Below are 16,488 nucleotides of genomic sequence, written 5' to 3' on the forward strand. Positions count from 1 at the left end.
CGTACAATGTGGTTAGATGTGCCCTTTTTTTTTTTTGAGCACCTGTCCCTTTAGTGGTCTCTGCACGGCCCTGCTTCTTACATGAAACACACTAATCAAACCTTTTATATAAATGAAACATATTTTCCTTCCCACAGTCGCCACACATGCTTTCTCAGGATGAGGAATTGCTGTATGAGTCACTGACTCAATGCAGTTACTTGGGTTTCCTTATGCATATTAGTAAAACAATTAACAAATATAAACTGAATTTGTCAGGACTGTATTATAATTAAGATTGAATTAGAAGCTATAGAAGTTAATTGGAATGAGTCTCTATGATTGGATTTGATTAGATATTTGTGGATATGAACTGGAGCTGTGTACATTGTAAACTGCAATGAAATTAAATTTGCTGGTCTCTGTCTGCTAAATAGATTTAGCAGAAAGGAAGAGCAGAAATCCAATTTGGTGTATCTCTGAACAACCCTCTCACAGGGAGATCTCAGATAATTGTAAGAGTGCTTGACACAAATCCAAGTTCAAGTTCAAGAGGTGGTAAACACACCTTAAAAAAGTAAACTGAGGACTATTCTTCCAGTTACATCTGTGTCTGGATTGCAAAGTTTTTATGGAAACATTTGAGGTTAAATATGCTCTTGTATTAGAGCGCCATCTTGTGGTGATTTATTATTTTATAAATAATGGCAAGAAATACATTTAACATTTTTTTAAGTTTCTTACCAACATTTTGAGAGATTCCTCCCTGCATCCCAAAAATCCCATTTTCACAATAAAACACGGGTAAAGGAAAAAAAGAGGCCATTTGTCACTGCAGCTTCATCTCTGATAATTTTGCAGCTATAAGAGGGAGACCAAGCTGTAAAAAAGATACACGGTTTCTTCTATAATTGGACGTGAAATATATTATATTTGAAAGTTAAAACAATTTTTTGGTGCTGTAGACGACGTGTTGGTGTACTATAAATATCATCTTAAATGTTTGACTATCCTTCTGCAAATACCTTCAGTTCTAGTTGAACAGGATTCCTGTGGCGCTAAAAGCAGCTTCCAGAATGTTCCAGTGTCAGAAAGAAAACAAGCAGCAGCAGTGAGTTTATTCTTATAAAATTCCTTCGTATCTAAGAGACCTTTGTTGTCTCATGTGGAAAACAAAGTTGAGACTTTTCAGTCAAAACATCTTTAATTCCTGGAAAAATGTACATCCATTGCTGAATCAAATAAAAAAATATTATTGCACAGAATTTCTGAGAATTGGGTTGTTCTGATTTATATCCTGTAAATATAGGATACAAGTCCTAAGACGAGAACTTAAACATATAAATTATATTTAGATATTTTGTCTGCAGTAAAAAACAAAAAAACTCTATTTAATCTAATGAAAGTTGCTGTTTTATTTTATCAATTTGTGAAATCATGATGACTCCTTTCACTATTCAAGCAGCAAGTGAACAGCTCCAGCAGTCTTCTCTGTTCCAAAACAAAAATGTTGATCCTGTGGTTTTCTGCATGTGTTAGGGGAGTTTGAATTTGGAAAATGTACATTTATGCTACATTTATTGAAGAGGTCTGATGAAGCGTATGATCAGGGTTGTGTTTGTAATGTTTTGTGTTTTAGAAGGAATATTTATTTTCACAAAACATAGATGTTCCAGAAATCTCATTCAAGATAAGGAGACTGTTTCCATATTATCTCATTTTCTCATCAGATTTTATTTTTAGATATTTTGTATGTTCTGCTACATTTTTATGTTTACATGTCTGAACATATAGAAGCTACCTGGACAATAATCCATCCACAACTCACTCTGTCTTTTCAAGTACATCTGAGGAAAATGTTTTTAGAGGTAATATATTTGAGTGATTATTGAAAATGTCCTCCTCAAATTCTTCTAGTACTTAGCTTACTTCAGTGGATTTATCCATTGTTGAATCAAATCTAAGCAGGCAATGTTGTAAATTTACAAAATTATATTTTTTGGAAAACCTTTACTTAATTTGTTTGTCATATGTATTTTTTGGATTTTTTAAATATTTGATAAATCCTTATTAATTCATAATTGTAAATTTCAGTTTTAGGCTTCTAACAATCTTTTATTTGAGTTTTTCTATTCTCGACTGTGTCCCACTTCTGTTCATTGCAGGAGTCACGTAACCTTCCAACATCAGATTGAAGTCCAACCTGAAGAACCTGTTTGCTGACTTGTTGTACAGGGAAGAGAACAAGGAAACACAAAGTATTTTTCATTTACCACTCAGTGTGGATGCATGTCTCTCATGGACACATATACGGTAATGTAACATTGGCTTTATTCTGTTTTATAACTTATATATGTGTATCTCATTACACTCATTACATACATGATTATAAATTTTCAGAAAATAGCTCTTATATGGAAACATTGTCAGTTTAGCAGAAACCAGCAAAAATACTGTCAGATACATTTAAATGTGTTGTCTTTCCTTTTCTATCCTGTGTGGTCAAACAGAAAATTGTGTTATAACTGTTTGAGAACTTTTTTTGTTCTGTCCTGAGGTAGAAATATAAGAAATGAAGACCTGTTTTATGGAGGCTGATGTGTTGAGGAAGCTCACATGCAATTTTCATCTGAAATAATAAATGCAAAGAAAAAGAGAATATAAATAACTCGCCATGAGAAGCACTATTTTTCTTAGTGATTTTTTTTTCTAGGAAGAGAAAAAACAAAAATCCAGACATTTTTTCTTTTACTCATCAGCAGATAATTATGGATCTGGGCCAGGGTTTATTTAATTAATGTCAGTGTCACAATTTTGTTGATAATGAAACCCAAGTACAGAACTGACTGTACTTGTTTTTTCATGTGGAATATCCAGGGCAACGTACAGAGGGAAATGCATGAAATCAGATCCAGACAAAATGACAGGATAACAGAAGAATCCAGGAACAAACGTCAAAAATTTAGGAGCTCAGATACTGGGGAGTGTGACTTACCATACTGGGTGAACCAAAAAGAAAAGGTCCAACAATTAAATGATAAAAAAAAGAAACAGAACAGTAGGATAAACCAGGAAACTAAACAGAAAGTTATAAACATATGTCACAGCACCTTATGAGCTAAATGTGGTAAGACCTGTTACACAAATGACAATAAAACCCAAATACCCAAGATGACAATCAGTGTATATAAAAAATAAATTTAAAAGGTGGCTGGGGGATAAAATAACAAGACAGAAGGATGAGGAACCTTATTGATGTAATGTATTTAGCAGTATTGTTCAATTTTCTCCAGATTTATATGAATTCACCTTTTGAGTTGTAAACTTCAGACATAGTTGTGTTAGGCTGAGGTCTGTGAGACGTTGATATAACATGAAGGAAGAACTGTAACTAATACAGTGTTTTGTCTTTCTGAAGGAAACTTTACAATGATCCAGTCTGAGGAAACCAAAGAGGCGTCTGTGCCCATGAATGATAGTCTGTCCTATGAAAACGGCACAGAGGTCGGACCTCAGAGGTAAGAGGATTGATTTAAGATTCTAATGTGCTAAACATTATGTGAAATAATTTTTGAATATAGTAGAGGCTACTAATTTGCAACAAATTGCATTTTGACTTGAAATATGAAAATGCTTGATTTGTTTCAGGAACGAGGAGAAAAACTCCACATCTGATTCACAGAGTCTTTCCCTGAAAAATCAGAAATCCATGGATAATCCTCTAACTTTCCAAAAGGAAGATGGAGCTTCAATGTAAATTAATCATACTTGTTAATTTGTTATATAGCCTTTCCATTTTTGTAAACACAATTTTACATTTTCCTTGTTTCAGTAAACTTTAAACATTTAGTCCTGCTTTTCACATTTTGCAAAAGTTTTGTTTATGTCTTTTTGGGTTTATCTTGGCTTTGTGGCTCTTTAGTCTTTCTGAATTTGCCTCGTAATTAGCATTAACATCAACATTATTGCCATGATGAGCAAGCAATAAAAAGGAGTTTTTTTTTCTTTAATTATGTAAAGCACCTTGAAATGCCTTGCTGCTGAAATGCGCTATACAAATAAAATTTGATTGATTGATTGATTCTAGTTATCCCATTTATCATAGTTTATTACCAACCTCAGAACTCATTATTCTGAGTGATATTTTATATCACTCCCTGTTTCTTTTTCTGTTTTCTGATCTACGTAACCTTCAGATTTTCTAATAGATCTTCTTTTTATGATTTCATAATATCTTTTTTACTCATTGCTTGAATTTTATCTTGAATTATTTTAGGACAGAGCAGACGAAGCTCCCCATGAAACAGAACAAATCCTTGGATTATCCAATTGGTTTCAAACAGTAAGGAATTTATAAACAAAGTTGGTTTTTTGGTTTTATTCTCTTTTGATAAAACATCTTCAACTGAAGTCCTTTATTTTGCTAATAATACTTTTTACAGTTTGATGCGGAGAACGATAAGCTCTCCTACACCAAGTGTTGTATCCCTGAAGAGCAACGACTCAATGGATTACCCTGTAAATTTTAAACGTTCTTCATTTTCAGGGTGAGTGAAATCTACTTTTAATTTTTTGAATTTTATCAGATATATCAAATGCCCTGAAGTCTTTGCAGAAACTCACAACAACATATTTACTTGTGTTTTTCCTCACGACTCTAAGTGATATTTTGTATTCTGGCTTCTTTTTATACTTCTGATTTTATTTACTTTTTTGTTGCTTGAATTCTAGCCGTCTTGAATTATTTTCGAACTGACTAAAGAAAGTTGAACAAGTCCCTAACCCAAAACTTGTTTTCCTATGAAAAATAGTCAATTCTTAAATTATTCACTTGGTGTCAAACAGTACAATTCAGTTTATTTTATAAATATTGTAGTCAACCATATTTGTCCTAGTCATTCATTTTGCCAATGTTACTTTTTTTTAACAGTTTCAGGTATAAAACAGGAAACTCTTCCACACCAAGCGTTGTGTCCCTAAAGAGCAACGATTCGATGGATTACCCCGTTAATTTTAAAGGTTCATCGTCGTCAGGGTGAGTAAATTCTGCTTTTATATTTAAATGTTATCAGAGTTATCAAACTGTCAAAAGTCAAAGCAGAAACTCTTTACACTATATGTAGTTTCTGAGTTGCATTTTCTACCAGTGTTCTTAATAATAAACTTAATGATATATTTCCATTTGACAACTTCTTTTTATAAACACAATTATAAATGTACTTTTCCTCTGCAGACTGTATCATACACCTGTCATAACTTTCACATTCAGTTTGTTTTACTAATTTCATAATCAAACATCTTTGTTTTTGTCATTTATTTGCCAATACTTGTTTTTCAACAGTTTTGGGCAGAAAATGGGAAACTCTTCCACACCGAGCATTGTGTCCTTAAAGAGCAACGACTCTATGGATTACCCTGTTAACTTTAAAAGTTCTTCATCTCCAGGGTGAGTGAACACTACTTTTAATATATCAATTTTATCAAAGGTGTTAAATATCCTATAGTGAAGGCAGAAACTAATTCAAATATGTTCAGTTTTTCAATTTCTATCAGAGTTTGTATTAATACACAGAGTATACTTACAAATTACAACTTTTTTTTATAAAGACAAGTCTACATAGTTTTTATAGACTTTATCAAAACCACATTTTCACAGATGTATGATTGTCTCAGTTTTGATTATTTCTTGTTAGAGCTACTGAAGATAAACTGTGCAAAGAGCAGGATTGTTGGCAGTGTGATTCAATAAATAATAGAATTGTGATGTAAATGAATGTCCCAATATTGAAGCACAAAAATCAGTTTTCCTATGATGAATAATAAATCCTTGGATTATTCACTTGGTTACAAAGACTAACATTTCTACAAATTCGGTTTGTTTTGTTCTGTTTTGATCAAACATTTTTATTCAAGTCCTTCATTTTGCCAAAGCTACTTTTTTTTCTTCTTCTTTTTTTTATAGTTTTGGGCAGAAAATGGGACATTCTTCTACACCGAGCAGTGTATCCTTAAAGAGCAACGATTCAATGGATTACCCCGTTAATTTTAAAGGTTCTTCACGTTCAGGGTGAGTAAACTCTACTTTTAATCTCTACATTTCATCACATGTATCAAACAGCCGAAGTTATTGCAACATATATTTAACTTCTGAGTTTCTCAGTTGCATTTTCTATCAGTTTTCTTAATAATATACTTAATAATAGATTTCCATATGAAAGCTACCAATGACAAAATATCTGCAGATATGTTGCTTATGTGAACTGTAAACAAAAGATTAAAGTTTATATTCTTCTCACTGAGTGCAGTTCATCACTTCTTGGTGACTCATCTTGGTAGCAGGAACAAGACATTTATAATGGATGTACAGCTCACTTACTGTTTCATTTTGCCAATGCTACTATTTTTTATCAGTTTTGGGCAGAAAATGAGAAACTCTTCTACACCGAGCGTTGTGTCCCTAAAGAGCAACGACTCAATGGATTACCCCGTTAATTTTAAAGGTTCTTCGTCTTCAGGGTGAGTCAACTCTGCTTTTAATCTCTGAGTTTTATTAGACATCATAGAGGCTAAGGTTAAGGCAGAAAGTCATTACAATATATCTGATTTCTATGTTTTTGAGTTGCGTTTTCTAGAAATGCCCTTAATAAGAAATTTTCACATTAAAACTCATTTTCATTAACAAAAAATAACATGTTTTTTTTCCCCAAAAAAATTCAAATAGCTCTTTTTACTCATTATAATGTCTTTTCTGATGGAAAACCTTATGAAGAGTATAATTATTGTTTTCCAATGATAAATAATACATCCTTCAATTATCTACTTGCCTGGTTTCCATCAGTAATATTTCTACAAATTAATTTTTTTTAATAAAACATTCTTGTCATTCATTTTTCCAGTGCTATTTTTTAACAGTTTTGGGCAGAATATCGGAAACTCTTCCACACTGAGCACTGTGTCCCTAAAGAGCGAGAACTCAACAAATTACCCTAATTTTAAACGTTCTTCATTATCAGGGTGATTTAACTTTGCACTATGTTCAACATCATTTTGGCCACTTCAAGTGGTTTGGCATGATATTTTTTATAAATTAAAGTATTAGGGTTTTCAATGCGTTAGGTACCTGTTTTTAGTCTTCATGCAGGCATACATCTATACACACATACTTACATTATATTTATTTACTTATTTGTGTTTCATGTTAAAACAAATTGCACACTTATGAATAATGACTCCACAGATCTGATGATAAAATACTAGAGGAGACCAGCAGTTTTCATGGAGACCTTCACAAAGTTTTTGAGGTAACTGTTTCAAAATTAAACGGACTGTGAAGCATAAAATATGTCTATTTATTTTTTAATAGTTATTTGTGTGCTAGTCCTTTTTTATCATTATATGTACACTAAAAATTATGTAACAGTTGAACATAAACATTTGTTTATTGATTAAAACCCGTGAGTGAGCCTCAAGGACATATTTTTGTCCAATTTCTTTGTGATTTTTTTTTTTTCACAAAAAAGAGGATAAGGTAAAAGCTGAGAGAGGAGACTAGACAGGTATGCTGAGGGAGAGAGAGCAATGGATCTGCAGGAGAAAAGGAAGAGCAAACAATAACTGGGGAGCTGGCAAAACATAAAACAACCCAGGACAAAATCAAAAACACTTTTCATGTGTCTGCTTTGGCATAGTTTAATATTAAAATAAAACTGAAAACTTTATTTATGCATTTTACTTCAGGATTAGTGTGCAACACACAGTAAGGCATTAATCTCAGAATCAAGATATTACTCAAAACAAATTTGCCATAAATGAACATAAATGTGCTGTGGGTGAAGTATGAAAGCTACCATTATTTTACATGTAAAAAATTGGTTCACAGCAATCACATTGAAAGACTGTTTTTACATTGTCTGTTGATTTTGTTAAACATGTTTTCTCCCAAACAATGTGTCATAAATAGATAAGAAAGTAGTACCTAAACATATTGTGATTCAAAAATCTAAAGATAACATGTTTGCTTACAGAGACTTGAGAGGGAAACTGTCACTCTTGTAAGGAGCGAGCTGAAGAAGCTGCATCAGATGTTAACTCCCAATTACCCGAAACCCCTTTGGACACATGATGTGATCGGAGACGTGTTTCATTGTGAGGAAAGAGAGAAGATCCTTACTGGAGAAGAAGAGGAGGTCATGAACTTCCTGAGGAAATTTTTGAGGATGATGAAGCTTGGAGACTTTGCTGATGCTCTATCGTCCAGTAGGAGAAAACTTTTCCTTTGTTTGTACAATGTTTTTTTGTATGCACACATCAATAGGACATTGGTGTGTGTGTCAACGTCACATCAATGTGACGTTGACCCACACATCAGTTTTAATTACTTTGTCCAGTTTATATTATGAGTAATTAGAATTACAACAAATTTGGCAGCCCTTAGTGTTTTACATGTAGCCTCTCAGCCTAGGTCTTCCATCACACAGAGCTGAGCTGCCAAGGACTTTTATTATGCAATAATAATAATAAAGTAAAAAACCACTACAGCAGGCTTTACCTACAGCCTGCTGAAAGGTAAAACAATACATTATACAACTGTGATTTTGAACACATCACTGTTGTATTTCACAGCAGCCTATAGAACAGCTAAAGGTTCATCACATGCAGAAAACCAAAAGATCAAGTGTCAAACTGACATATCAGTTTGGCCTGGACAAGTTAAAATCTTTAAAGGTGATACTTCCACAGGATGAGTAGGCAGATGAATAACAATATACAAAATGCTATATAGACTGATCCAGCATCTTTGGAGTGTAATGATTTATCCTGCATGTTGACTTTCTTGTGTAAAGGTCACTCTGTCAGGAGCCCATCTAAGGACAAAGATGAGTCACATGTGACCAAAATCTCTGAACTTGATGACCAGCAGCTCAAATCTGAGAGGTAAAAGTGCTGAACGACATCTGGTAACCTAAGATGCTTGTAATGATAATCTGCTTATAACAATATCAATATTTGAGACACTACATGAGGTTTAGTGCATGTGTGTATCAGTTTGTACTTCTACCATAACTCATTATTGCTTCAGGATCTGAAACTGAAAACATTACAATTTGCAACAAAGTTATTCATTTTGAATTTTACAGCAAATTTCCTTGTTGAATGTTATGTAATCAGTATTTTTTTTAATCTTTGATTTTAAATGTGTATTTGAGATATTCAAAGCTCTTTGGGATGTTGTTTTATAACTTGGGCCTTCTTTAAACTCAGACTTCTCCCTTTGTTCACTTTACATTTATGCACTTCTTTGTGTTCACTTAACAAATAGAAGGTCTTGTACTGGAGTTTTTGGTGTAATATGACCATAGTTCTGAAGATGTGAATATTTCTGCAGGTTGCTGTTTGATGGAGTCTCAATTATGTGCTGTTAAGTGCAAATCTAGCTATATAAATTGTTGCTTATGTGGGAATGTCTTTGATTTGTTTCAATCTCTTTTCAGTAATAAATTAAGACCTCAACTCAGAATCCCCCCAAAGGAAGACATGGACACAACATTTAAGGTCAGTAACTATAAGTGAACCAAATGAGGATGTTAGATAAAACAAATTTAAGTATCTATCAGACAATGTAAACTATTTGTCTCTTTTCAAGTTTCTTCTGTTTTTGTTTTTCTGTCCCAGATAAATATTTTGTATCATTAAACAATTTTTACATCAAAGATAACCTGTACAAAAGCAAAATACAGAGGCAAATGATTTAAACTGGTAGCAACAACTGCTCTTAAGTGTTTGTAATAACTTGAAATCAATATTTTATGTTGCCTTTTATACATAGTATTTGGAAATGACTTGCTATATTTGATCAGGTCTTTGCTCTTAAAATGTGTTTGATTATTTAAGTGTGACTAAAAAGCAAAAACAGCATATGTGATTTTTTTCTCAGCTCTGTTTTACTTCGCTGGTTTGTGACAAGAAATTACAGTTAGCATTATCCCTATTAATATTGAACAGAGCTGATTCAGCTCGATTGAGACATTTATTTCAGATTGTTTGAACATGTTTACTTTTATATTATTTGTCAGAGACAAGATGAATTTCTCCTTTTCACCTTGAAAAAAAATCAATTGCAATTCTGTTTCATTACAGAATCTTGAGGGGAACATTGTTGTCTTTGTTGAGAATGAGCTGAGAAGTTTCCATAAGCTCTTAAACAGAGAAACTGTTCATAGCCAAGATGAGGATGAAGAGGTGATAAACTGGGAGGAGGAAGAGCAGAAGAAAATGACCAAACAAGCTTTTCTGGACATGATCGTTACGTTTTTGAGAAGAATGAAGCAAGAAGAGTTGGCCTTTGCTCTACTAAACAGTAAGATGACCATACCACAATGTGAAGATTAAAATATTGAATTGAACATTATCTGTCAATTTTTCATGGTTGTTTATATCCAGTTGCTTTATCTGAGACAAATTGAGGGGTATGAAAGAAACCCAAAGACGGAAGGCATGAATAATACTTTTCCTACAATAATTTCGTTAAAGTACACAGAATTTTAAATCTGTAGAAATGTCAATAACGACCCAATATATGGGTCTTCATTAGTTAGAAAGCTCTTGTACTTTAAAAGAGATGAAAAGTAAAATTCCATAGCGTCTAATGCTTTGTTTCCTCATTTTACACATTTGCAGAAAGTGTTATGTCCAAAGGCCAATCTAAACTCAAATCCAACCTGAAGACGAGGTTCGCATATGTACTAGAAGGAATTGCCAAAGAAGGTCATCCAACCCTTCTTAATAAAATCTACACTGACCTTTACATAACTGAAGGACGTGAAGAGGTCATCAAGGATCATGAAGCGAAACAGATTGAAAAAACTCTCAGAAAAACAATGGACCCACTAACAATCAGACGTGAAGATATTTTTAAACCCATTACTGGAAGAGATAAACCAGTCAGAACAGTGATGACAGAAGGAGTGGCTGGCATTGGGAAAACAGTCTTGACACAGAAGTTTGCTCTGGACTGGGCTGAAGGAAAAAACAACCAGGACATCCAGTTCACATTTCCATTTTCCTTCAGAGGACTGAACATGGTGAAGGAGAAAAAGTTCAGTTTGGTTGAACTCATTCATCTCTTCTTCCCTGAAATCAAAGAAGCAGGAATCTGCCGTTTTGATCACTTCAGAGTTTTGTTCATCTTTGATGGTCTGGATGAGTGTCGATTTGCTCTGGACCTGAAAACCAAAGAGGTTCTGACCGATGTTACACAGTCTGCATCATTAGAGATACTGCTGGCAAACCTTATCAAGGGGAGGTTACTTCCTTCAGCTCGAGTCTGGATCACAACTCGACCTGCAGCGGCCCATCTGATCCCTCCTGAGTTTGTTGACCTGATGACTGAAGTCAGAGGATTCAATGACCCTCAGAAGGAGGAGTACTTCAGAAAGAGATTCACAGAGGAAGAGGAAAGCAAAATGGTCCTGTCTCACATCAAATCATCAAGAAGTCTCTACATTATGTCTCACATCCCTGTCTTCTGCTGGATCATTGCTACTGTTCTGGAGGATGCCATTAACGCCAGAGAACAAGCAGACCTACCCAAATCCCTGACAGATATGTATATCCTCTTCCTGGTGGTTCTGTCCAAGGTGAAGAATGTCAAGTACGACAAAAAAGTTGAAAAAGATCCCCTCTGGACTCCAGAGACCAAGGATACAATTCAGTCATTGGGAAAACTGGCCTTTGAGCAGTTAATGAAAGGAAACTTGTTCTTCTATGAATCTGACCTGACTGAGTGCGGCATTGATGTCAGAGCAGCCTCAGTGTATTCAGGGGTGTTCACAGAGATCTTTCAGGAGGAGAGAGGGTTTTTCCATCAGAACATGTTCTGCTTTGTCCACTTGAGCATTCAGGAGTTTTTGGCTGCTCTTCATGTCCATCTGACCTTCTTCAGCACTGGTGTCAATCTGCTGGCAGAAAAGAAATCAGTCTCACATGGGTCAAAGATAACTGATGAACAATATGAGCACTTCTACAAAACAGCAGTAGAGAAAGCTATAGATGCTCCAGATGGCAAACTGGATCTGTTCCTGAGATTCCTCTTTGGTCTTTCTTTGGACACCAATCAGAGGCTCCTCCACGACTTCGTGACAGAAAGAAAACCATCAAGCAGTTCCTTGAAAAACATAGTTGAGTACATCGAGAAGAAGATTGAAGAGATTCTGTGTCCCTTTGATAAAGCCAATTTATTTCACTGTCTAAATGAACTGAAGGAGCTTTCTTTAATGACAGAGATTGAACAAATCTTAAAATCAGGAAAACTGGAGACAGAAAATTTCACAGACGCTCAGTGGGCAGCACTGATCCACATTCTGCTGTCTTCAGAGGATTATGAGAAAAACTTTGATGTGAGAAAGTATTATATTTCAAATCGAGTTGAAAAGAGTTTTTCAGTATTCATACTAAACTCAACTAAAGCTGTGTAAGTCAAAAAGCAACCACACATTGCTTGTACTGAAATAAATTAGATGAACATTTTGTTTATGTATTAACTTTGTTTGTATTTAGACTCAGTTTCTCTTTCCTGGACAACGGAAGCTACCCGGTTATGGACTTTATTTTCAGCTATTCATGCTGTATGTTGAAAGATTTGGACCTGAGTAACAACGACATGAAAGATTCAGGCCTGAAGCTGCTATGTGAAACATTTTCCAAACCAGGCTGTAACCTTGAAACTTTAAGGTAAGTTCTTATCAGTAATTAAATAAATACCTTTTAAATGTTTTTAACAGTGTATTTTTTGGTCCCTGTCCATTTCTGTCCACCTCCACAATGTTACCACATTCATTCAACAGTGCAGTTTTTCAACAGACAACTTTGGATTCAGTAGCTGTTTTTTTATCAATGTTTTTTCCTGCACATTTTATAGTATTGCATTAAAAATGGTAAATGGAAATAACATCCAATTTCACCACAAATGCTTTTAGTAATAATTGAGATAGTTTTTGGCTTTCTCACTAAATAGTTTATTCACTAAAGAGTATATGAAACACATTTGCTGAATACATTCTGATTTAACAAACTTTTCTTTACACTGATGGGTCTGTACGTTACTAGAAGCTTGAATCTCAGGTCTGAGGTGGCCAGTGAGAGACTCACCTTCTCAGGATGGAAGTGGTGAAACCATTGTTCGCGATAATGTAATATTGTCCGTCTTTGATTTGTTTTTCTTAAAATTAATCCATCATTTTGAGAGAATTGGATTCATGCACCTGATCATTTGGTGCAGGCGCTCAGACATTTTTAACTTTACACACAATGTTTCCAAGTTCAAACCACCAGGATGGAGGAGACGACTCTCTTCATTTTTCTGAGATGTGCGATGCATGCTATTGCAACTGCTACATATTTTTTATTTTTTTACATACTAAACATCAACATCTGATGATGTTTGCTGTTTTCGTTTTCTTTTTTTGAGACATTTTAAAAGTTTGCTCAATATTTGCATTGCTAGTGTCTTGTCCAAGGGTTCTCCAGCACAGTGAGGAAAAGGAACCTGGAACACTCTGAGGGTGAAACTGTACTCTTCACACATTGTTTCTGTAAAATATATAAATGAGGAATGGAAGAACGCATGTAGAACACAATGATGACTGAATCATAAAACCTGAATGTGTGACAAGAAGTAATACCATGAATTGTATATATTTGTGTTTTATAGGTTGTCAGGTTGTTTAATCACAAAGGAAGGTTGTGAAGTTCTGGCATCAGCTCTGGCTTCTAACCTCTCTAACCTCAAAGAGTTGGACCTGAGTTACAATTACCCAGAAGAACATGGAGTGGCGCTCCTCTCTGCTGGAGTGGAAAACCCAGACTTGGCCTTAACGACTCTCAGGTACTGATAAGGATGTGAATTAGACAATGTCTACTTGTTATTAGGTCTATGATCTTTTCAATCAAACTAAATAGTTAAAATAGAATAAATATCAGAATGTGAGGATAACTTCATCTTCCATATCAGTGCCATACTAAACCAATTAGTGTAATCACAACTCCTTGATCACTGCTAACTTTGCTATAATGTTGTTCCAGGGTGGAGCCGAGTGGATCACAGTTTTTAGTACCTGGTCTGAGGAAGTGTAAGTATGGTCATTTTTAAGAAACAAATGGCAGCTCATGAAAAAATAATATTAATCTGATATTCTGATATGTAGGGTAATGGAAAAAAATACTTAATTTTCTGGATGAGAAGAAGTAGCATATTTATTAAACCGTTACAACAAGAGAACAAAAATACAGAGTCAAGTGAGTTTGTCAAGTCTGCTCTACCTGAGAATCGATTCTTTCTTTTTTGTACGTTGTTCCGGTCAGTAGATCTTGTGACAGCAGGTTGTCACTGCTTGTAATTGTTTCCCAACAAATGGAGAGAGAGGTTTGATTGAACTATAGTGGGACTGAATTTGTCCCTCAGTTGGTGGGTGGCCAGTTTGATTCCCTCTGCCTTTGTCATTGCATCCTTGGGCAAGACACTTCACCCACCCTGCATGCTGGTTGTGGTCAGCGGGCCCAGCAGCAATGTGGAAATGTCACCACTGTCAGTGTGTGCACCAATTGTGGCTACAATCCATTGTGTTAAATTTGGAAGAATGGCTGAATGTAAACACTTTATCTGGACTTAAAGTACTGTACAAGTACAAGCCATTTACCACAGGGGTGAAGTTTTGGATTGTTATGCATCAGGAATTTTGTGGAGCTCAGCATAAATATTTTTGCTATTTTCCTTTTTGTAAGAAACCGTGGCTGTTTGATGTTAAAGAAGACAGCTTTAATCCTGATACGTTCTTATTTTGAAAGTAACGCAAAGATGGGCTTGAGCATCAAGGAACAAACATATTGTTATAGTATTTATTGTATCTCATAAGATGTAGTGTAATTTTCATAAGGCACATTGAATGCAAATGGGCATGTCGTCAGACTGAGGGAGGTAGCTGGGAAAAGAACCAGTCCAAAGATCTTTACTAAAGACAAAGTGAGTTTGAGGAAAATATCTCTAATTCTGTTTAACAGACAAGTTCATGCTGATGTGCATCAAAATTCACTCAATGGTTATTGAATGGAGTTTGAATAATTCCTTTACCATAAGTAACCCTACATGTAGCTCTCATTTTGAGTGAAAAGGAACAGTTATTTTGAACTTTTTGTCTATTTTTGTTACTCTTTTACTTTTTAAAATAGAATGCTAAGCTTAATGTAATTACTTATCAGAGGGTAGGGCTCAGACACCAGGAGCACATATTTGAAATTGGCATTAATAATGACTGTGGAGGCACATTTCAAATTCAGTGGGGGAGACTTTATGTATGCTTCTGGCACAGAACATGTGACAGTGGACATGGGTTATCTGTAGAACCCATTTTTAATACAGCTCATAAAAATAAATGAATAAAAACAACATTACCAATGTTTTGTAAAATTTGTTTTAGAACAGAAGTTAACATCAATGCACACAATCCAGATAATTGTTCACGTAATGAAATGCTGCTGTCTCTCCATCAGATGCTGTTGAACTCATCCTGGACTCCACTACGCACAGAAACCTCACACTATCTGAGTTTAACAGAATAATGATGGTGGGACAAGGAGAGAAGCTCTCATGGTTTGGTGCTGAGGAGGAGCTGCTGGGCAGACATGGTCTCACTGGTCGCTGTTACTGGGAGGCAGAGTGGAGAGGAAAAGCTGCCATTGGAGTGACGTACAAAACAATCAGAAGGAGAGGGGAAAGGAATGGCTGTGGTCTTGGAGTCAATGATCAGTCATGGGCTTTGTTGTGCTCTAAGGAAGGATTCTCTGTTCTGCACTACAACAAAATAACTAAAATCTGTGTAGAACCTTCAAGCAAAGTTGGGGTGTATGTGGATGTGCCTGGTGGCACTGTGTCTTTCTTTGGGGTTTACCCTGATAAAATGACCTACCTTCACACCTACAACACCAAATTCACTGAACCTGTGTATCCTGCTTTGAGAATAGAAGCTGACCCCGTTAATTCATCTCTTACTTTGTGTTAGATTTAGTAAAGATTGTCAAGGTCAGAGTAGTCAAATTGAATCTGAATTTATTATTCCTATCAAACATTTAAAAAGGATTCTGGATCCTTATGAGTTTCTTCTGCACATAAGACGCCTTTAAATGTCATTTGAAAACACACTTCTTCTACTCCTGGCATCTTCTACTCTTTGACATTACCTATTCTACTTAGCCTGATTTTTATCCAATATTTGTGTGATTGAGATTTAAGACTGTTTTTAATTTTTTATTGATATTTTGTTTTTTACTTGTGCAGAACTTTGGTCAACCTAGTGTTTTTTTTTAAAGGGCTATATAAGTAAACATGGTATGGTATACAGTATGGACGTTCTTTCAGTATTGCTATAATGTGTTTGAATCAGTGTTGTGTTCAAGACCACCTAACCCGAGACCAAGACAAGACCAAGACCAGAGTGTATCGAGACCGAGACAAGACCA

The 16,488-nt window shown here is 35.0% G+C and overlaps 1 protein-coding gene across 5 annotated transcripts; it reads left to right on the top strand.

Annotated features, from left to right (window-relative positions):
* Window positions 1-2,222: 2,222 nt before the first annotated feature.
* LOC106953982 (NACHT, LRR and PYD domains-containing protein 4C-like) lies at window positions 2,223-16,141 on the top strand. 5 transcript variants are annotated; one of them, XM_015043154.1, is made up of 19 exons: window positions 2,223-2,292; window positions 3,398-3,497; window positions 3,628-3,732; window positions 4,256-4,321; window positions 4,422-4,526; window positions 4,910-5,014; window positions 5,321-5,425; window positions 5,942-6,046; window positions 6,391-6,495; window positions 7,217-7,280; window positions 8,004-8,235; window positions 8,823-8,913; window positions 9,471-9,531; window positions 10,117-10,336; window positions 10,657-12,448; window positions 12,535-12,708; window positions 13,688-13,861; window positions 14,059-14,105; window positions 15,523-16,141. In XM_015043154.1, the coding sequence occupies exons 1-19, from the start codon at window positions 2,265-2,267 to the stop codon at window positions 16,029-16,031; spliced, it is 4,188 nt and encodes a 1,395-aa protein (XP_014898640.1). In that variant the 5' UTR covers window positions 2,223-2,264; the 3' UTR covers window positions 16,032-16,141. The 5 variants fall into 5 exon arrangements, with proteins under 5 accessions (XP_014898640.1, XP_014898642.1, XP_014898641.1 ...); XM_015043156.1 differs by lacking the exon at window positions 5,942-6,046; XM_015043155.1 differs by lacking the exon at window positions 4,910-5,014.
* The last annotated feature ends 347 nt before the right edge of the window (window positions 16,142-16,488 follow it).

This window comes from Poecilia latipinna, unplaced genomic scaffold (genome assembly GCF_001443285.1).
Source record: "Poecilia latipinna isolate Pla-1442-1.1 unplaced genomic scaffold, P_latipinna-1.0 Scaffold619, whole genome shotgun sequence".
In the NCBI taxonomy this organism is placed as follows: Eukaryota; Metazoa; Chordata; class Actinopteri; order Cyprinodontiformes; family Poeciliidae; genus Poecilia; species Poecilia latipinna.

Bases quoted from the DNA above. Each gene is read 5' to 3' on its own strand.
- LOC106953982 (XM_015043154.1), top strand. From the start codon at position 2,265: ATGCATGTCTCTCATGGACACATATACG. The intron at 2,293-3,397 runs GTAATGTAACAT...GTCTTTCTGAAG, and splicing joins CTCTCATGGACACATATACG to GAAACTTTACAATGATCCAG. The intron at 5,015-5,320 runs GTGAGTAAATTC...GTTTTTCAACAG, and splicing joins AAAGGTTCATCGTCGTCAGG to TTTTGGGCAGAAAATGGGAA.